Raw genomic sequence first — 22,764 nt, forward strand, 5'->3', positions numbered from 1 at the left:
TAGAATGTGTTGATATTTCTGTATTATGATTATTTTACAAAGCACACAACCAGTCATAATTTTTTAAATATGTTATTTAGTAATATCAATACATATTTATATAAATATACAAACACAAAATAATACAATCAGAGAGAAATAAAGATGCTTAAATAATTATTAATGCTGAATAATATGCATTAAACTACACATATTTATATGGACGTGCGTATATACATAATATCTATATAGATTTTATTCATGTTTTCCAGCTGAGGAGGAGCTTAAGAGAGATTCAGCAGCTGAGATTCATCAGTGCAGTGAATCCGTCTCTCCTTAAAGACATTCCCCACTTCTTCCTCACATGGTCTTTATGAAACCTTCAAAACAAAAACAGGAGCTATTTTACTTTAGACAGAGTGAAAGAATTTCATATAAATAAGAGTCTTTGCCACCTTGTGTGGAATAATCTAAATCAATGTTAGGGAATATTTAAAACTTTTTAAGATTTACAAAATCTCGGTTAGCCTTCATAGCGGGGCTGAACCCCGGTATTACACTAAGCTGATAGCTAATATTAGCTGTTGTTTTGTCAGTGGACATAAATACAGTATAGTAATATTCTAATCACAAAATATAAACTGTAATATGTCCATCTTACTTGTGAAACGTTATCCCCCGAGATCTCGCGTCATTAGTCTGTCGATCTGAACACAAATATCTGGCAGTGCTGAGGCATCTTCTGCTGTTTTGGTTTAGCCAAGTAGGAGGGACGACCGCTCCAAGATGGCCGCCGTATTTCCTACGCCAGAGCAGCCATGCGGGGTCTACTCATTATATTATGTCTATGCTTTTCCCCACCTTCACTTCCGGTTCACAGGATTGTCGGGCTTATTAGTGCAGATAGGCACCGGGTGTGGCAGCCAAGCTATGAGTGTTGTTGTGTGCAGTTGGATGTCTGTCGGATGAGCGCTGGCGCCGCAGGATCATCAATATATGTGCTGCTGGTAGGATAAATGGATTTTTGATGCGTCACTTATGGCTGGTTCTGTGTAACGTCAGTGTCGCTTTTTATATTGTTGCTACTAGGCCTGTCACGATAACAAATTTTGCTGAACGATTAATCGTCTCAAAAATTATTGCGATAAACGATAATATTGTTTGAAGACCATTTTACACTGATTTAATGGAAATGACGTAATAATGCATGCGATTTTCTGCCAAAGATAGATACACTTTATTTTCAAAAGAATATTTAACACTGGAACTGATGAACAAAACAAAACAACCAAAACCATAAATAACATGGATTCTCAGTCTCCATTAATAAAAAATCTACTTGAACAAAAATTAAACAACATAAAGCCAAAGTGGAAATAAATACTGCATTCAACCAAAAGAGTGCAGATTATAAAGTCTGTATATCATGTTGCCCTATAGTAATAATTAGATTTAAATAGAGAAGATGGGCACATCAACAACCCGATGCAATAGTTCACACTACACAATCCCCCCCCTCTCCATACGACAATTTTAGAACGTTGATCGTTCTCTAAGATTGTCGCTTGCGATTTCGTAACCGATCATCCTGTAGTGTGTGGTGTGTGCTACTAATTTGGTTTGCAGTTGTTTTAAGTCTCAGACTGCTCCTAGTGTTTGTTCTGGGTTGCTGTGCTTCATTGGGTTTTAAATTAGAATAATAAAGTCTATTTTTAATATTATAAAAGTATGTATAAATAAAATATATTTTGTATACTACTTCTGTTTCATAATTTTAAGCCAGACTTGCCTGGGTACTTTTAATAGGGAGAGCCTAGGCCACTTGATATTATTTGAAACTCCACGTCGTCTGTCACGATCCGGGTTTTCTCATGTGTTACACCTACGTATGAAACATCACCTCAATGCAGCAGTGGCTTGTTGATTGGACTTTTATATGAGGTTTAGTTTGACAGATAATAACACCTCTATTATTGTTTCATGCTGTTTGCTTTGCAAGGCTTTACTAGCTTATATATGCACGTTCCAATTAGTAATTACCTGAGATCATTGGACGAAGCTGAAGTTGGTTTCCGATTCCAGCTTCTGATTCAGCAAATGGCTAAAGGGCGAGTCCACTTAATTTCTCACTACCTTCCACATCTTTAATAGAGTCTAGTTTAAAAACTACAACAGCTAGACTCTTCTGACCTGGACTGGGTTAATCTGCTCTCACAGCAGAATATTTATAACCATGTTTCTGATTTGTGAAACTTCAATAAAGGTTGATTTCACCACTTTTTAATCTCTGTTATAGTATAACTGCTACAATTCCAAAACTACCATAACACCTAAACTCTTGAAATCTGGACAAGATTATTTTCAACTAACAGCAGAATATTTAAAACCATCTTTGTGATTTGTGAAACTTTTATCCAATTTGTGGAACTTCAATAAAATGCCGTTTTTACCCATCTTTGCATCTAGCTCATATTAAAACTGCTCTAATGCCAAAACTACAACAACTACGTATTTCAAACTTGGACTAGATTATTCTTCTCTAATAGTAGAATATTTTAACCCTCCTGTTATGTTCCGGGTCGAATTGACCCGTTTTAAAGTTAAAAAAATTTTTTTAAATAGTTGGAAGTATTTTTTTTGCATGAAACTTTTTCTATTTGTCCTAAAAGGTGCACTCTACATATAAATTGAAAATTAATTCATTTTACACATCTGTACCAACCCCTAGGTCTACGTTTTACATAGATACTGTTCGGGTCAATTTGACCCAGCAGTCAGGTTAAAGTGCAAAAAAAGATTAAAAATGTCCATTTCTATATGTTTCCTTGCAGCTATGAACCATATTTCACCACACACAACCCTGCACACGCCGACACACACACGCCCACTTTCTCACCACTCTCTTTACTTCACTAGGAAACTGCGAGAAAGCAGACAACTTTTGTCAGGAATATTTTCTGTTCTTGTGGACAAACTCCACCCACACTGAGTGACACTCAGCAGAAGTGGAGGGAAACATAAATATTCTCTGCATGACTCATTTGTCTTGATTTTAATCAGCGGGTCAATTTGACCCTGAACAGTTTGTGTGTCTCAAATTCAATTATAAAGACCACCCATTAAAAAAAAAAAAGAAGTGTAATATAAAAAAAATTTACCAAAGATCATTTCAAGAAAATTATATATTTTTTGTGTCTAGGTTTTTTTCAGTGGACATTAAAAATGTAAATTCCATTTTTTATGTCCAAATGAGTAAATGAGTAGGTTGTCGTCATTGATCCTTAATTGCTGAGAAATAAAAAAAACATCATTGCACAAATATTGATAGAAATGGTTAGTATTGGAGTTAATAATCAGATACAAAAATGTTTTGGAGGAATTTTTTGGTTTCTGACACTATGGCATGATTAAACACTCCCCGGGTGAAATTGACCCACGAACATTTTTGCTGTACCCTAGAAACGAACATAACAGGAGGGTTAATTTATTTTTGGGATTTGTGAAACTTCACTAAAGTTTAGATTACTATTCACACTTGTTCCATGCAGTTTTTTAAAATTCCAATTCAATTCTAATTCAAAACCACTTTATTAATCCTAATGGGAAATTAAATGTTGGTGTTACTCATGAATTCTTCCAAGAGTTATTGTAGATGGAGATGGTTGTTGGAAGGAAAGATCTTCTGCAGCCGTCTGTTACATAAAGTTTCACAAATCAGATAAAAGTTTCACAAATCAGATAAAAGTTTCACAAATCCCAAACCAACTTCAGCTTCGTGTAGTTACAGGAGGAAAAGCCATAAAAGGTCATTTTATTTCTACATCAATAAGCCATTTTCACAGCGTAATTGTGATTCCTGCGTTCATTTACCGGTTAACAAAACATTTATACGGGAAAAGAACATTTACTAAAATGATCCTCATACAGAAAGGTGCAGACATTTAGACCTTAACCTGCATCCAAACGCTGGTGGTTCCTACCTATTCGGTGTAAGATTATCTGGGGCCTCCGGGAGAAATCCAGCAGTCTGCGATGATCATCCATCTCTTCCTCCGACTTGACGATGATTTCTTTAAACTCTGTGAATGTTTCTTCAGCAGCAGTTAACGGCTCGTTGATAAACTCGTTTAGAGAAACAGTCGAACATTCAACCAAACAGACCATGCGCCATTTTCTTTGTCTTCTTTGTCTTCTTCTTCTTCTTCTTCTTTTTGTTTTTAATGGCGGTTGGCAAGCAACTTAATGGTGTGCATTACCGCCACCTACTGGTATGGAGTGTGCATCAGGACGCAACTTAAAAAAAACAACAAAAAAACATTAAATCCTTGCTATTAGTTTAGTTTTCTTAAGAAATTTTATGAAATAACATAAATATTCAGAGGAAGAGGAATATCCCAAAATATCTGGTATTTTAAACTGTAACTTATTCTTTAGAAGCCTATATTCTAATTTCCTTCTCTCCTCGGAGTACTTTGGACATAACAATAAAACATGTTCTACTGTCTCTTCTTGAAAACAAAGATCACAATTACCTGATGGATGTTTCCCCATTTTAAATAGTGTACTGTTTAAACCTGTATGACCAAACCGTAATCTGGATATAATGTTTTCTTCTTTTCTACTTCTTCCTGTTGCCCTCATTGCACCAACTGTCCTTTGAATACTATAAAGCCATCTACCAGTTCTTTCTTCTTCCCACTGCTTCTGCCATCTTCCCTTAACCTTTTGTTTTATAATAGATTTTATTTCCTCTTTACTTTAAAAGGAATCAGTATCTCAATGCAACTATTTTTTGAAGCTTGTTTTGCATAATTGTCTGCCAACTCATTTCCTTTTATTCCTATATGCGATGGAATCCATGTAAAAATGACAATTAATCCCATGGCCTGAATTCTATAAAGTATTAACTGAATCTCAAATAAAAGGTCTGGCCTACTATTAGACTGATTATGTTTAATTGAATATAACGATGAACTTGAATCAGAACAAATTAAACTTCTCAGAGGATGAACCTCTTCAATCCATCCTAATGCCAGAATTATTCCCATCATCTCCCCTGTAAACACTGAAACGCCATCAGAAATCCTCTTATATGTTTTAATATTAAATCCTGGAACGATAAACGACACCCCATTGTTGCTACTTAAACTTTTAGACGCATCTGTATACACTTGAACATAATCAAAGTATTTATTTTGTATATATGATTGCACTGAGTATGATTCTGAAATATTTCCTTTTTTCCTCTTCTCCAACAAAGATAAATCCACAATGATTTCATGAAACAGAGATGGATGAACCGGTGATAGTGGAACTGTTTCACTCATTTTTATAGATGATAAATCAAAATCTTTCACGTCACTCTCTATCTCCCAACCAAAGGATTTTAAAGTCTTTTTCCCCTTTTCCCAGCTAGGTTTTAAAATTTCTTGACATGGATGGTTTTCATACTGACCCTTTAAATAACTCCAGTAAGATAATCTTAACTGTAATCTTCTGAGGTAAAGTGGTATTTCCCCCATTTCAACTAACAAAGCTGAGATCGGAGTTGTTCTGATGGCTCCTGTACACAACCTCAAGGCTTGATACTGAATAATGTCTAATTTTTTAAGTAGTGTTTCTGATGCTGATCCAAAGGCCAGGCTACCATAATCTAATACAGATCTTATTAAACCCGTATATATTGTTTTCAATGCTTTCCTCTCAGCGCCCCACTCTCTTCCCACCAAACACCTCATAACATTTAAAACTCTCTTACACTTATCCACTACTTTTTGAATATGTCTACTCCAAGTGAGTTTGTCATCCATCCACAAACCCAAAAATTTAAACTCATTTACTCTTTCTAAATCATGTTTATACAAATACAATTTTAGATCATTAGATACTTTCTTTCTAGTGAAAAATAAGGTCTTTGTTTTATCTATTGAAATTTTAAAACCGCAATTATATGACCACTCTTCTATACTATATATTGCTTCTTGTAATTTCTTAACTATAAATTTCAAGTTCTTACCTCTCTTCCAAATTGCTCCATCATCAGCAAATAATGAACAACCCATACCACTCTCCAAATTGTCAAACATATCATTAATCATAATAGAGAAAAACAAAGGACTCACAATACTTCCTTGAGGAGTTCCATTTTCCACAAAATATTTTTCTGACAACTGTTGACCTATTCTTACTTGTATAGATCTATTATGTAAAAAATCTTTTATCCAATTAAACATTGACCCTCTAACCCCCATTTTCCTTAATTTAATTAAAAACCCTTCTTTCCACATCATATCATAGGCTTTCTCTATGTCAAAGAAAACTGCCACCACACTCTCCTTATTAACTTGCCCTTTTCTGATTTCATGTTCTAAACACAAAATAGGGTCCATAGTACTTCTACCTTTCCTAAATCCACTTTGAAATTTTGACAAATACCCCTTCTTCTCCACAAAATAACTCAGTCTTTCATTTATCATTCTTTCCATTATTTTACATATATGTGAAGTTAACGCAATAGGTCTATAACTTGTAGGATTTGACTTCTCTTTCCCTGGCTTTAAGATTGGAACTATAATTGCTTCCTTCCATGCCACAGGTAAATAACCCCCTTCCCATATCTTATTAAAGAAATCTAATAATATCTTTTTAGATGAAATACTAAGTTTTTTAATCATAACATAAGAAATATTGTCTTTTCCTGGAGAAGAATTTTTTGTTTTCCTTAAAGCGTTCAGCAATCCGTTTACATCCGCCGCCTCTTCTTCTACTGGCGTTTGTTTTTTTTTCCAGAGAGTGAACACACTACCACCCCCTATTGGATGAAAGCAGAAGATAACAAAATATAAGGAGAAAATCTAATACATTTCTTAACTTTTTCTTCATATAGATTAAACCCCCCATAAAAATTAGAAACCAATTTCGTAATTGGTCCATATAAAGCATTCAAATATTACTTTTATTCTAATGTTATTGTTGTTTTTTCCAACTAAAGATGGAAAACGGTATATAAAAACGGTATATATTAACTATTGTAGTACTTGTATGTTTCTGCTTATGCCAGCACTATTTTCCATGCTTGCTAGGTCGATCTGAGTTTAGGTGCGTTACTGTGCATTTATCTCGTTAACGGAACTCTGCATGCAGTGGGTGTGTGTTCCAGGGGAATGTTTTGGTGGTGGGACTGTTTTTTCTGTGGGACGCTCGCTGACTCTGGTGTGGACGTATAAAGTTCGCCTGCATCGGCGTTAGAGCACCTAAACCACCCAGCTGTACTCCTATTCGGTTATCTTCATTAAAGAAGGATTAACATTATTCCCTCCTGGAGTGGTTATTATCCTGCACCTTTACAATCCATCCGCGGGCCCCGTTAACACTATTATTAAAAATAATAGTTAAATGTTGCACAAGATTAATTCTCTCAAAGACAAACGTTATAAGACAAGTATTAAACATAGAAACATGAAGAAAAAACGTGAAAATTGGTTGGTAGAATTCACTTCATTTTATTTTTAATGAATCAAAGCATTTTATCAGCTAGTGAGCAAATTACACTAGAAGTCTATTTTTTTATAACAAATCTTTTGAATGGACACAGAGTGTCATTTTATATCACAATCAAGCAACTGTTGTCTTCAGTTGCTTGATTGCTGCATGTATCAAATATGATTTAAAAGAGATTTGACATCACAATTTAAAGTCTTGAAATTAGGCTTCTGTCTCTTTAAAAACTGAAACTCTGCCTTCAGGATGTCGCCACATCACATCATCTCTATTAACACTTTAACAATGTTTTTACCAGCGGTTTACTGAAAAGTAGTCATGTAATGACCTCAGCAGATGGACAGTTCCACCAGGCGCTTGCTAATTGTTGCTGGCTAGTCTGAAGGAGCTGAGTGGGCAATTTCTCAAACATAAAAAAAAATTAAAAATCAAGGCAACACTCCAAATATGTTTTTGATGACGGACTAACATAATATGATCTAAAGCTCAAAGTTGATTTTATATCATACTGCCCCTTCAAATGACACATATTAAATAAGAATGCATTGACACAGCAAACATAATCTCTTAATTTAGGTTAAATTGTCAATCTGTAATACTAGCAGGAATAACCTCACTAATCTCCAATATTTTCAACATTGGTAGGCAAAAAGACTTAAGATGTTTGTGACATGTTCAGCCAGACAAAGCGATCTCATCTCATTATCCGACTTGAATCAAAACAACCTGTAGATTTAAGATGTTTTCCACGGTTTCTCATGTGTTTCACCATCTTTCTTTTAAGGCTGAATGTCATTTTACATGCGTCACATGAAAAAGGCTTCTCACCCGTGTGAGTTCTCATGTGTTTGACCAGATCTCATTTTAGACTGAATGTCTTTTTACATGCATCACATGAAAAAGGCTTCTCGCCTGTGTGAGCTTTTAAGAGGCGAGTTAAATTGGATTTTTTTGGTGAAACATTTGCCACAGGTTTTACATGAGAAAGGCCTCTCCCCTGTGTGAATTCTCAGGTGCGCGATCAAGTTTTTATTTAAAGAAAAACCTTTATCACACATTTCACAAAAGTAAAGTTTCTCATCGCTATGAGTTTCTGTGCGCCCTTTTTCTGGTGAACTTCTTGTGTCATTATGGTGTCTAGTTTTCCAATGTATTTGCTCTTCATCCATCATTACTTCTGAGACTTTGGGATTGCTTTTTTCCTGTTTCATTCTCAGTTTCAGGAGGAAAGTTGAGTTGGTTCCAGTTTGCTTCTGACTCAGTGTGAAATTCTTCATGAGTCGGAGTCACCATTAAGGTTTCAGTCTCCTGCTTCTGCCCAAGCTCCTCTTCATCCTGACTAATACAGGCTTCCTTATCTTCTTCCTTTATCTGAAAGTGTTCCAGCTCACTTTCGTCAAAACTAGAGTTCCTCCGCTGGTCGGCGAGCGCCTCCTCCTTCCAAACATGTTCCTGTTTGAGGTCTGAGAGGACAAAAAAGCAAAATAAAACACATCTTAATGATTTTATTTATATGAAATAAAACACAGTTATCAAATTAACACATAGAATCCTGTCCTCGAGGGCATCCTATGTTAAATAATGAGAGCTGGGGAAAAATTACAATATAAGTATTTCATATGAGTCAATATATATAATTCTCCATAATAATTTGTGTTTTTAAAATATTTACCTCCCACCTTATTTAATATGGACACGTGAAAAAAATATCCAGTGTGTCTTTGTACATAATTTTGACAACAGCTCTGCAGGATAGTCACTAGGTGTCGCCAAAGCTCCCAAAAACTGGAGCCCGTTCTCCCTGGAGTGAGAGCTGGCCGGAGTATTAAGGCTCCAATTTATGAATGAATGTTTAAAATCTAAGATTTAGATGGAAAAACAGTTGGGAAATGAGGAAACCTGTTCCGAACAACCAATAAGACTTTACGTGTTTATAAATACTGCTGTTTCAGATGGAAAAATTATAATGCAAATTGGCAAACCTTTCAAAATGCTTTTATTTTGAAAGCGGACAGGAAACGAGAATACTGCATCCTTGTAACTGTTTCCAATTTAAGTTCTTATGCGTACAGTATGCGTCCTTCCTCTTCAGTAAAACATTACAATCGCAGGTGTTTCGTACCTTTTCGGTGTCCTAGTGAAATCCAGCAGTCTGCGCTGATCATCCATCTCTTTCTCGGTCTTGAATATCCCTTTAAACTCTGAATCTTTCTTCAGCAGGAGTTAACTGCTCGTTGATAATCTTTCATTGAAGCTGCACTGAAGACATGTTTACTGCAAACACTCACATATTCAGCCAACAGATGATCAGACTCTCCACAATGACTTCAAGTAGAAGAGAAGCTAACGCTACTAGCAACACATTCTTCTTCTTCTTCTTTTATATTATAGCGGATTTCAAAGTGAATATCGCCATCTACCTTACAAGAGTGTACAGCAACATTCTTCTTCTTCTCGGTATTTATTGGCGGTTGAGAAACAACGAATGAGATAATTAGAGCCACCGAATGGTCTGGAGGGTGAACAGCAACGTCACTTTGATCGAAGATAATCAAATATAGCCAGAAAACGTTTCTGAATCATTTTAAAGTAAATAAGTTTTATTATAATTCTGTTTAGATCAATTCTTTGTTTCTAACAGTGTTATATAAGATGATAATATTGTCCCCTCATCTTCACAGTACTCAAATTTGTTTGATAATTCTGACCTAAAACAAGAGAAGTTAGGTTTTATTTAACTTCAATGAGAAGAAACGTTTTGTTTTTACTTAGTGTATGTAAACTTCTGGTTTCAACTTTTTCTTAACCCAGATTTTATTTCTCTCACATCCAGTAACAAAAATCATCTGTTTCATAAATTAATTGTAGATAACATTCTTGGTTATCTACCTTCTGTTTATAACTGGAAAGCTGAAATAAGTTGAAATGGACAACAGAAATGATAAATAAAAATTTATTGAAAATGAAAAAATGAAAACTAGATATTGCTTTTGAACTGTGGATCAACAAAATCATTTGAAAAAACTAATTAATGAAACAGGTCTGGACAAAATTGATGGTACCTGTAGCTTAACTCTGCTTTATTTTCTGGAAATATATTAAACAAAAATGTTTCTTCTTTAATTTTATTATTTTAAATCAATGTAGATATTAACAAAGCAGTCAAATGCATCAAGTTTTACATACACTTTTACTATTGTATCTATCTGCAATCTTAATTCTGTCATCTGACAAAGATGTTTAATTTTGAAAAGCAGTCTATTAGTCTAAAATAACTTATAAACTAGTGAGAAGCCTGAGGATTTTTAGTTCTACAGTTTTTCCTGTCACTTTTGTGCATTTCATACATTAACATTAGCACAAAAACTACTGCATTTCTTAAAAGAATAAATACAAAACACAGTTGATAACCTGTAGGAGTGAGCGACTTGCTAACAATTAAAAGCTTCTTCCTTAAAAGCAAGTATTCATATCAATGAAAGTGTCAATGTCATCAAAATGAAAAGTCCTGACACCATTGTTTATGAACAAGATTGTCATGTTTTTGTTATGACAGTTAGCTTGGTGCTAAATAGAGCTTTGTGATAAAATCTGGTTGAGATAGCATGTGAAAACTGCACAGAAACAAGTACTGCATTAACAGGACACCATGGCATGAGTCGTACTTCTTTATTATTCATTCATTTATTATCCTTTATACTTGGATTTTAATATCAAATAAAATCCGTTGTCTTTGATTTCATTTTCTACCACCAAATAAAGAGAAACATTCTGACAAATGCCCCTAAGCATTTGTGCCTCATGCCAAGCATCAATATGTTTTTCTCATAACCTTATCCACACATCACACAATGTAAAGGGTTCTCATTTGTGAGTTAGCAAATGAGCTTTAAAGCTGTTATGGTGGATGAATGCTCTTCCACAGGTCTTGCACAAAAAGGGTTTCTCACCTGTGTGAATTCTCATGTGTCTTTTCAATGCATCCTTTCTTTTAAAAGATTTTTCACAGATATCACAGGGAAAAGGCCTATCATCTGTGTGATGCGTCATGTGATAAGCCAAATGCTCTTTTTGAATAAAGCCTTTGCCACAAATTGTACAAGAGAAAGGCTTCTCACTAGTGTGAATTCTGACGTGTCTTTCAAAATTAGACTTGGTTGTGAAAGTTTTTCCACAGAAAGAACAAAGCTTCCCATCTGTATGAGTTTTCATGTGAATTGTGAAATGTACTTTTTCTTTGTAACTTTTTCCACATGTTCTGCACTGAAACGGTGTCTCTTTTGTGTGAGTCATCAGGTGAGTTCTTAAGCTATTGCTTTCTTGGAAAGCTTTTCCACAGATCCCACACAAAAAGGGATTCTCAACTGTATTATCGCTCAATGGATCTTTTGATGTGTACGTTTTCTCACAGGTATTCCAGGGAAAAGGCCTTTCATTTTTGTGGCGCCTCATGTGATAATTCATAGTATAATTTCGACTAAAACCTTTGCCACAAATGGCACAAGAAAATCGCTTCACCCCTGTGTGGGTTCTGACATGAGAGTCCAGAACAACTTTTGTAGTGAAACTGTTTCTACAGAGCCAACATTTGAAAGGTCTCTCACCTGAATGAATCCTCATGTGATCTGTTAAATCTCTTTTTTTAGAAAAACTTTTTCCACATGTCCGACACGGAAAACGTTTCTCACCTGTATGACTTTTCAAGTCTTGAGTCAAGTTTTTCTTTGGAATAAAGGAATCTTTTTTAAAGATCTGAGAGAGCACTTGGTTACTGACTGGTTCTGGTTGAATGTGGTTCTTTTCTTCATGATTAGGAGTCAACATTAATGAATCTTCAGTCTCCTGCTTCAGCTCAAGATGCTCTTTATGTTCACCTATGCAGAGCTCCAATGGTTCCTCTTTAGTCCAGGGATGTTCTGGCTTTTGCTGCTTGTCTTTCAGCTGCAGAGGTTCTGGTTCCTCCTGGTCCAAACTGGGACCTGTCTCAGGTTTACAGAGCTGCTGGTCAGAGCAAACCTCCTCTTTCCAAAACCGATCCAGTAGGTGGTCTGAAAAACATATAAAAATGGTCTGAAACATCAAAATCTCAGTCTAGAACAATCCAGTCTATGATTAAAGAGTCTAAGTTTTGAAGCTTACCAATTAGAGCAGACTGGAGATGGTAAAAGCAATAAAAAGAAAATTATGGACAACCCTGACCATCCTCATAATCCTGACAATCCTCTTTATGAGACTGTCTTGGGAAAACAGAGTGTCTTCAGTCAGAGGCTTCTTCAAATTCTCTGTAATACAGACAGCTACAAGAGATCTTTCCTCCCAATACAATCTCTATTGCAGTTTACAGTCATTGTAATCTACAATAACTCTCTTAAGAATTAGGATTAATATCAGTTACAACAACATTTATTCTTCCTTTGGGCTCAATAAAGTATTTTTGAACTTGAAAACAATCGGTGGAATCGCCCTTTAGTCTGTTTTTAAAGTGGAAGCCACAACCGGCCGGAAACAAACTTTAGCTTCGTTGCATAATCTCCGCTAATAAAGCTCCCAAATGAAAGCTTTATATCCACAATCTGCATCTCATCGGTAAAAAGTTACCATCGCGGGTGTTTCATACCTATTCGATATAAGATGATTTGAGGTGTCCGGGTAAAAACCAGTATCTGATCATCCATCTCCTCCTCAGACTTGAAGATTTATTTAAACTCTGTGAATGTTTCTTCAGCAGGAGCTCGTTTAAAACCTCGTGTTGAATCCAGACTGGAGATATTTTTACTGCAAACACTCACATGTTCAGCTCACAGATGGCCTGACTCCCTAGGATGGCTTCAAGCAGAACGAAAGAAAGCTAATGCTGCTAGCATCACATTTAGCTTAATTCTTTTGGTGTTTATTGACGGTTGGCAAACAACGAATCAGGTCATTATCGCCACCAACTGGTCTGGAGGACAGACTGCAGCGTCACTTTAGTATAAAATCCTACAAACGCATGCATTTGTCTAAGATAATTAGATATTGCCTGTGTAAGTCGGAAAATTGTAATTTTGTAGCATTATTATAGTGTAATGATTGAAAACATGTTGTTTACTTAGACAGTTCATAAGACACTTTATTGTTAGCAATGTCCCTTATAACACACGCCACTGTCTATTGCACGGTGAGGTTAATCTGCCTTTATTGTATTGTTCCTGGGGTAGTCTTGGGATTCTGGGGGCGTATTTTCCCTGGATCCTGGCTGAACCCTGAGACTTGGGTTCTGATCAGTATGTAGTCTGGATTTGGGACCGGTTCATGCACTGCATGTTTGCACTGTGGATTTTCAACATGGTTTTGGGCTCTTTATGCCACGTCTTGTCCTCAGTTGTGAGGTGGATCGCAGTGGGGTGGTGGTGGTCCTGTGTCTGGATGATCCAGCAGTCTCTATGTGAGCCTGTCTCTGTGTGGGTCTGTCAGGGTTGGGGTCGCTGAGCTCTCATTATGTGGGACTTCACAACAACCATCGTCTTGTACCAGGTTAGGATTGGCTTTTTTACTTATCACTTGGCGGCTGGGATGTTTATGGACCTGTGAGGGGCTGCTTCCTTTTTCACAGTTGGTGCGTTGGCTTTTCTGTAGCATCCTTCCTACTGGTGGTGTAGTCGGCGAGTTGAGAGGCTTGTGTTTTTGGCTTATTTGTGTATGAAGTGGTGAAAGTGCTTGTGTTGGCTGGTGTTTGCATTTTAATTGGTCCCTTTTATAAAATAAATTTATAAATACACATAAAAATAATTTGAACATAAAAAGACAGTAATCTAAATGCGCAGCAGAAAAGAGCCAATAATTACAGCTTTAAACTTCCAGATTATGTTTTTTGAGAAGTGGTTTAACTTGAATTGAATACTTTGACAAGAGCAGTTTCAGTACTGTGATGTTGACAGAAGCCTGATTGATGGACATCAAAACCGTTGTTCAGGGCTAGAAAGCCTTTTATCTGTTGAAAAATTATTTTTTCTAATATTTTAGCCAAAAAAGGTACATTTGATATTGGTTGATGATTGCTTAGAATGGATGAGTCTAGATTATGTTTTTTGAGAAGTGGTTTATCCACCGCAGTCTTAAAAGCCAGAGGGAAGACTCCAGAGGAGAGTGACTTATTAATTTTTTGTAAAAGATCAGGAGCAAAAACATAAAAGACCTTTAGGAATAAACTTGTGGGTATAAAGTCAAGGGAACAGTTTCATGAGAAAGGTTTGTTATTTATTTAACACCTGTGTGGGGCATGGGCATTATTCTTTTCAATGTATGTCTATTTAACACATATTTTACACATTTGTGGTAAGTAAAAAGAGTAATCCATTGTATTTTCATTAATATGTTTCATACTAATCACATGATCCATATCAAGTAACTGTTAGTTTAAAAAAATCCAGCTAATAACAGAATTAGGCTCTAAATCTTGCCTCGTTTTTTCAGTCATTGAACGATTTTGTCTGCCACCTGAAGGCAAAGTTACATACAAACAGGTACTGAAGTAGACAAAGAAATATTCAGTGACCTCCTTAGACAAGGCAATGTGGTACTGACAGTTTTCTGCTATGATGGTGAGATACCAAAGCAAATTAAATCAACTGTTATACAGATTTTACCAAAGAATGTCACTGATGTCTATTGTCTCTTGCTTCAGAGTTCTCAGAATGGTCATCTGCTTCTGAGTCTGACTCGAGCTTCAACTCAAATGCATCAACATCAACAATAGTAATGGATGAGATACCACGCAAGAAGCAAAAACCTGAGAATCCTAATAACTCAGTGTCTGCTAAGAATGTAACAATATTTTTTGTCTGCTAACACATCTAGTAAGTACCTAGATATATCTGAAGATAGTTGACTGTTCAGAGTACTCATAAAGTTCTGATATTATATCTGAAAACTTTTATAAATTTGTCCTCAGGCTATGACCAAGAAATGGCCTCGCTGTTACTTCTCTTACATCTCCTTCCACCGCAACCAGGAGGACAGAAGTCTCCAAAAATCAGTGCAAGTGATGCAGTTGAGAGACTTGTTGTCTTTCATAAGGTAATTGAAATTTAAAATATGCAAAATTATCTGTCTATTTCCTTTTATAGACATGTGTAACCCAGGCTTTCCCTCTTTAACCCTGCAGCTGCTGGAAGACACCCGTTGGACTCTGCGTTGTGTTTGTGTGAGGGTGGGATGTGTTCCGTGCAGGAGAGGAATCAGACAGGCGGCTCGTCGTTGTGGGGAGACTTTGGCGCGTTTATTTTGTTCACCTTACAGGCAGTAAACACACTGTCAGCATTCAATCGTTTTTTTCTTTTTACAAAATAATCAAACATCACCAAAACAAAATGTAATTTATACTTAACAGGCAAACTGAACAAACAGAGATGGATCGGTATATTAATATACCGTATATGTTACACCGAGCTAGCAGAGCTGCTGCTTACCTTACAGGCAGTAAACACACTGTAAAGAATATGGCAGTTCGCGCGCAGAAATCCCCTGCGCTACGGTGTCCCCGGCAGGACAAACATGTCGGAATTGTGGTAGTGCCAGCAATTACAGAAAACAGCAGCACCCTCTTTTGGAACATTTATGCACTGCTTTACATCTACCCCTTCTTTATTTGATGGCGTCCCTGCCATAAAACTAAACAGAACATAAAAGAATTAACTGAAAGAACCCTTAACAGTCGTAACATCAGCAATAAAATGTATTGCTCAATAAAATGTATTGCTCAAATTTATCTTGTATGATATGTATGTTTGTGTGCCGTTGAGTGTTTTATGTGTGTCTGTGAGCTCTCTTTGCCTTTTCCCTCTGCCACAGCTTCCATCCTCTTTCTATCTTCTGCAGCACATCTTCTGTTTTTGTGACCTGTGCTTCATATGACAGCTTTTTGGGAGGACGTCTAGTCCTGGGTGGGTTTTTTCTTGGAATCCCACTGCTCTGCAGTGACTCTGGAGTGTCATGGGGTTCATTTTCTCCTGCTGTATCCCCTTCCTCTTGGCTGGCTTGTTTTTCTTTTTGGTTAGTCTCTCCACGCTGCAGAGAGGGTCCAGTTTCCTCCATGCTGACTGCATCCGCATTCTGTTGCAGGTCTTCCTCTAAACTTGTCTCGTTCAGATCTAAATCTGACTCCTCCTCCTCAGCTGTCGGTTTGCCCACCTCTTCTATCGGGATAAACATGCACTGAGTGAGAAGGTTTCTGTGAACCACTCTTTCTGGGCCACCATCCTCCGGTTGTACCACGTATACTGGTATTTTAGGCTGTTTCTTCACCACCACATATGGACGTGGCTCCCACTTGTCTCCAAGCTTCTGCCGTCCTTCCACATGACATATTTTGACCAGCACCCGGTCCCCTGGGCTGAACACTTGATCCTTTGCTTTTTGATCATAGTACTTCTTTTGTTGTTCCTTGGCAATCCTAGAACTGTGATTAGCTTGTGCATAAGCCTCCAGCAGGCAGTCATGGAGTGTCTGCACATAGTCACTGTAGCCCGCTTGGCTATTAGAGGTTGAGGTCCCAAACACCAGATCCACTGGAAGTCTGGGATGTCTCCCAAACATTAAATAGTACGGAGTGTATCCAGTTGAGTCATGTTTTGTGCAGTTGTAAGCATGGGTCATGGCATCCACATATTCATGCCACCTGGGCTTTAGGTGAGGTGGCAGAGTTCCCAGCATATTCATTAGGGTCCGGTTGAACCTTTCAGTGGTCCCGTTGCCCTGTGGGTGATATGGAGTGGTGTGAGTCTTAGTGATGCCAGTGATCTTGCATAGTTCTTTTACAATTGCACTCTCAAAATTGCGTCCTTGATCTGCATGGAGCTTTGCTGGAAAGCCGAACCGGCAGAAGAAATTCTTCCACAGAACCTTGGCCACAGTGCGTGCTTTTTGGTCTTTGGTGGGGTAGGCTTGAGCGTAACGAGAAAAGTGGTCTGTTACAACAAGAACATTTTCAATGCCCCCCTTTGACTTTTCCAGGCAGAGAAAGTCTACACACACAAGCTCCATGGGGGCATTGCTGTGGATGCTGACAAGAGGAGCTCCAATACTGCTTGTGGGGGTCTTCCTAAGACAACATCTTTCACACTGCTCACACCACGATTTGACTTCCAGGGACATATTTGGCCAGTAGAATCGCTCTCTTATCAGCTGTAGAGTTCTCTCAAAGCCTAAATGACCTGAATCATCATGCAGAGCAGTTTTAGCCACGACCCGCAGCTTCTCTGGCAAGATGAGTTGCTCAATGCGTCCTCTTTGCCCATCTGTGATGCATCTGTATAGGATGCCATTTCTGACCACCAACCTCCTCCACTCTTTTATGAGAAGGCTCCCATGTCTTCCCAGGCCGATCCTCACGCTTCGAGGTGGTTTTTTGTTATTATTTTTGAAATACAGAACTTGGCCAATAATGGAATCATCTTTCTGTTCTGCACGGATTTGTTGAATTGTCATGGCTGGAAGTGCATCTGTTCCCACGTCCAAATACAGCTGATTCACTGTTGGGAAAACACAGCTATCTGGCACCTTCGAAACTGCAGCGTTGTTGAATGTATGCTGGGGCTTTGGAACACACTGGGGCCCTGGAGGCTTCGATTCAGAGACCCTGACATGCTGAGGGCATGACTGTAAGATCTGTGTGACTTCTTGGTTGGACATGCGTGAAAGAGCATCAGCATTTGCATTGTTCTGTCCCCTTCTGTACTGGATGTCAAACTCAAAGGACGATAGCTGGGACACCCATCTCTGCCCTGTGGCATCAAGCTTGGCTGTCGTCATCACATATTTGAGGGGGTTATTATCAGTCAAGACAGAGAAACAACGTCCATAAAGATGGTCATAGAACTTGTCTGTGACGGCCCACTTTAGGGCCAGAAATTCCAGCTTGTGTGCCGGATATCTGGTTTCAGGTGGGCTTAAGCCTCTGCTGGCATAAGCCATGACCCTCTCGACCCCATTCTGAACTTGAGCCAACACAGCACCCAGTCCCTCCCCCGAAGCATCAGTCTGCAGCACGAAAGGCAGGTTGTAGTCTGGGTAGCCTAGTATGGGTGCTGTCACCAGTCTATCCTTTAAACGCTGAAATGCCTCTTCGCACTCAGCAGTCCACAGATAGGGTCGGTCAGAGTCAGTGTGTTTATATGTCTTTCTCTTTTTCTTTCTGGGATCGCCAGAGGTGAGACGGTACAAGGGAGCAGCCAGCGTGGAGTAACCTTTCACATAGCGTCTGTAGTACCCTGCAAATCCCAAAAACTGCAGGACCTCTTTACGATTAGTGGGCGTTTTCCAGTTCTTAACCTTGCTGATCTTCTCTGGATCTGTCTTGATTCCCTCCGCAGACACAATGTGGCCCAGATACTGCACCTCCTTCTTCACCAGCTGACACTTTGAGGGTTTTAACTTCAAGCCATGTTCTTTCAGTCGATCAAAAACCAGCTGGAGGCGTTCCAGATGCTCCTCAAATGTTTTGGAAAATATGATGAGGTCATCAAGATAAATGAGCAGGTGAGTGAAATTCAGGTCCCCAAAGCAGCATGTCATGAGCCTCTGAAATGTGGATGGGGCATTTTGGAGCCCGAATGGCATTCTGTTGGCCTCAAAAAGCCCCATGGGCGTGCTGAATGCAGTTTTGTGTTTATCATGCTCTGCCACTTCCACTTGCCAGTAGCCTGACGTAAGATCCAGTGTGGAGAAGTATTTAGCTTGCCCCAGTGCCTCCAATGCTTCTTCAATTCGTGGCAACGGAAATGCATCACGTGTGCTGCAGGAATTCAGTTTTCTGTAGTCAATACAAAGCCTTAATGACCCATCTTTCTTAGTAACAATCACCACTGGTGATGCATATGGGCTTTTGCTTGGCCGGATAACTTCTGCAGCTTCCATCTCTGTCAGGAGGTTCCTCACCTCTTGCCACTGAGAAGGGGGGATCTTACGATATGGAAGTCGAAATGGCTTTGAGTCCACCAGAGGAATCTCATGCTGCACAGTCTTTGTATGACCGTAATCCATAGCATTCTGGGAGAAGACATCCCCATTTTTCTCCATTAGGTTCCTGAGGAGAGCACGCTGGTCTTCATTTTCCACTGCTGCTCCACCCAGGTCCACCTCAAAACTTGCCACCACTTGACCCAGGCTCAGACACAGCTCTTCTTTCATTTCACTTTGATGTTTGTCTCCTCCTGTGTCAGAAGATTCAACCACTTTGTCCACCAAGAAGGCTGTGGCAAGCTGAGTGTTGGGCTTAATAGTGATGTTTTTCCGGGACGCATTCATGACTCTGACTGGAGCATATCCCCTCTTTACATCTGTGAGAACTTTAGCCACTAGTAGGTCTTGGGGGAGCTGGTGTGGAGAAGGGCTTTCAATCAGTGCTGTATAGATTTTTTTCTGAGGGCCTGCCTTAATCCTACATTTCACATCCACCTCTTTACCACTAGGGATACAGATAGCCCGACCAGTGAAGACAGCGGGGCCAACCATGCCATGCATCTGATCTTCTTCTGTGTTTTCAACCTCCATCACAGCAGAATGCCATTCTGGATGGCTCTCTTTTATCCTGTGGAGGAACTCGACACCGTAAACTGCTTGTAGGTGACTTCTAGATGCACGGATGACATTGGTTCCAATGAGCAGAGGCACTGAGGAGCGATATTCAGAATCAGGGACAACAAATGTGGGGACAGTCATACAGTCCTCTCCAAAGACCTTAAGTTTGATCTGCAAAACACCATAATAAGGCACATTTTGAGCTGCAGCACCTTCTATAGTTATTTTGGATGGGTGTAGATTCTGTTTTTGAAGGTCTGGGTGGTTGTGCCAGAAGCTATGGGTGATGCTCGTGATTTGAGATCCAGAGTCAATCAGAGCCCTGCATTTAATGCCATTTATCTCCACTTCTCCCTCATTTCTTGGGCCCACCAGAGGAGTTCCCTCTGCTCTATTAGCATTGCCTTTATCATCTCTGTGTGGGGCTTCCTGCTTGCCCATGGTTGCCCCTGCTAACATGGGCTTTAAGCGTTTAAACCCTGAGCTGGGGGAATGCTGATTTCCTCTGCCGAGGTTGACCACTGAGCAAGGCGAGTCCCAGTGGAGGTGGAATCAGGAAGTACTGCTCGGCAGAATCTAGCTATGTGCCCTCGGTTTCCACAGCGATGACATGTAACACTTGAACTGTGGCTCGTAGAATGTGCTGATGAGGGGGATGTGTTTGGGGGCAACTTGGAGGATTTTATACTTGATTCCAGTTTGGACAGCTTGGCCATTTGCTCTTCTTGGTTAAGAGCTAATTTTCTGACAATCTCAGTCAGTTCAGAGAGCTCAGAAGTGCATTGTTTTCCTTCCAACCTCACAGCTGAGCTTTCTGAGGTCATCTGCACCTGAGTAAATGTCTTCTTTATTTTATTTTGTGGCTGGAACTTCTTTGTTTCTCTTGCCATATTTCGTAACTCTGACTGCAGTTCTCTGAAACTCAGTAACATGGGCTTCATTGGAGCTATTCGTGCATATACCTGTTCGTCTATCAGCCCTCTTAAAAACTGGCGAGTCAGTTTACTATCTCGATCTGGAAAGGGCCTACCACCCCTCTGGTGTTCTTCCACAGCCCGCAAGATTGCCTCCAGCGCTATGGCATACGAGCAGGCTGACTCGCATGACCTCTGGCTCCACTCATAAAAGTCGGCTAAAGGATCTAACGAGCCTTGAGTATCACCGTATTCTGCCCTCAGTTCGTTAAATGCCTTCTCGGGGGTCTGGTCATTGGGTGGGAGGTTGAGAACCAGCTTTCTGGCCTCTCCATTGAGGTGTCGAACCACTGTGGAGAAGCGAAGATGTACAGGGAGGTCAATGGCATCCAGCAGGTATTGCATATCACGGATCCAGTCTTCCACGAGCATCTTACTGTCTGCGTTACCAGTAAAGACTTGCACGTTCTTTACTTGGTGAGTCTGCAGGAAACCACCATATATTGCTTGGGGGAGGCGTGGACTGATGGTAGTCCTCCCACAGTCATCTAACTGAGGGTCAGGATGGTATACATACGAGGCCATGGCAGCAGGTGGGGGTCGAGGAATGTATTGGGCAGCTCCTGAGCGGTCATATGTGTTAAACCCCAATGCATGCGGCTGCATGTGCTGTGGTACACTGGCCTGCTCGTGCCCAACGTGGTTGGGGGCTCCATATGAGGCAAACTGGGGTATATTTTGTGTTCGTGCTTCCCCCTGAGTGCAACCCTGATATATAGGTGCAACAGATTGAGAGGGCTGGAATGTGGGTCTGGGCTGGGAGTGAGGGGTGGAATGTAGGTGGTCTGGGTAGGTGTGGGTGCTATGTCCCACAAGCTGCCCGGTCTGGTTAACCCCTGGAGGTTGTGTGCTGGGCTGCTGTAGTAACTGAGGTGCATTTTGGAATGCACTAGAATAGCTTTGATGACCAACGTGGGCTGGTGCAGCTGGAGCAGTAGGAGGAGGGAGAGGAAGGAGAGACGGCTGCGGAGGGACAGGGTACTGGTCACTATAGAAGGACAAATGAGGAGGAGGAGGAGTAAGCTGCCCTTCACGTGGCCATGGCTGCGGTTGTGTGTGACCTGGAATGGCACTGAGGTTATTTTGCTGGGACTCTGCGAGAGATCCTGGACTCAGGGGCTCAACTGAGTGATGATGCCACATATTTGCCCTTTCTTTCTTTATTATTATTTTACTCTTAAGTAGAATTATGGGCACAACAGATCTTGTGCCTGTGTTTCAGGAAGTTCACTATAGTGTTCTTTGCAGCAAATAAATTCAACACACTACTCAGCACATCTTACAGACATTTAAAAGAGAATAAAAAAATAAAATGCCACAACAATAAATATGTATATTCAATACTGAGTCACAACGGCCCCTTTGAATGGCTAGCTGGAAAGTCTTTTTTTTTTTTTTTTTTTTTACATTACTATCACAAAACAAATTAACACCACAACATTTTACTCGAATCTCTAAATAATACACAGGAAATGTGATTCTGCCCAAGTGGAGGCACAGTCAACCGGAATAAAGTCTCTCTTTTTTTATTTTTATTTTGATTACAACAGAATCCCTCCAACCTGTTGGTCTCCAAGAACCACAATCCGGGTCATGGCACCAAGATGTAACCCAGGCTTTCCCTCTTTAACCCTGCAGCTGCTGGAAGACACCCGTTGGACTCTGCGTTGTGTTTGTGTGAGGGTGGGATGTGTTCCGTGCAGGAGGAATCAGACAGGCGGCTCGTCGTTGTGGGGAGACTTTGGCGCGTTTATTT

General features: G+C 39.5%; 1 protein-coding gene across 1 annotated transcript; it reads right to left on the reverse strand.

Annotated features, from left to right (window-relative positions):
- Positions 1-10,418: 10,418 nt before the first annotated feature.
- Positions 10,419-13,374, reverse strand: LOC114155800 (gastrula zinc finger protein XlCGF57.1-like). Its single transcript, XM_028035909.1, has 2 exons — positions 13,097-13,374; positions 10,419-12,527 (listed from the first exon to the last, which is right to left on the reverse strand). The coding sequence occupies exons 1-2, from the start codon at positions 13,152-13,154 to the stop codon at positions 11,344-11,346; spliced, it is 1,242 nt and encodes a 413-aa protein (XP_027891710.1). The 5' UTR covers positions 13,155-13,374; the 3' UTR covers positions 10,419-11,343.
- Between the last annotated feature and the right edge of the window lie 9,390 nt (positions 13,375-22,764).

The sequence above is a fragment of the Xiphophorus couchianus genome, chromosome 13 (genome assembly GCF_001444195.1).
Source record: "Xiphophorus couchianus chromosome 13, X_couchianus-1.0, whole genome shotgun sequence".
Lineage (NCBI taxonomy): Eukaryota > Metazoa > Chordata > Actinopteri > Cyprinodontiformes > Poeciliidae > Xiphophorus > Xiphophorus couchianus.

Coding starts and splice junctions, on each gene's coding strand:
- LOC114155800 (XM_028035909.1), bottom strand. CDS start 13,154: ATGGATGATCAGATACTGGTTTTTACCCGGACACCTCAAATCATCTTA. Junction 12,528..13,096: donor AATCATCTTATATCGAATAG/GTATGAAACACC, acceptor TATGTTTTTCAG/ACCACCTACTGGATCGGTTT.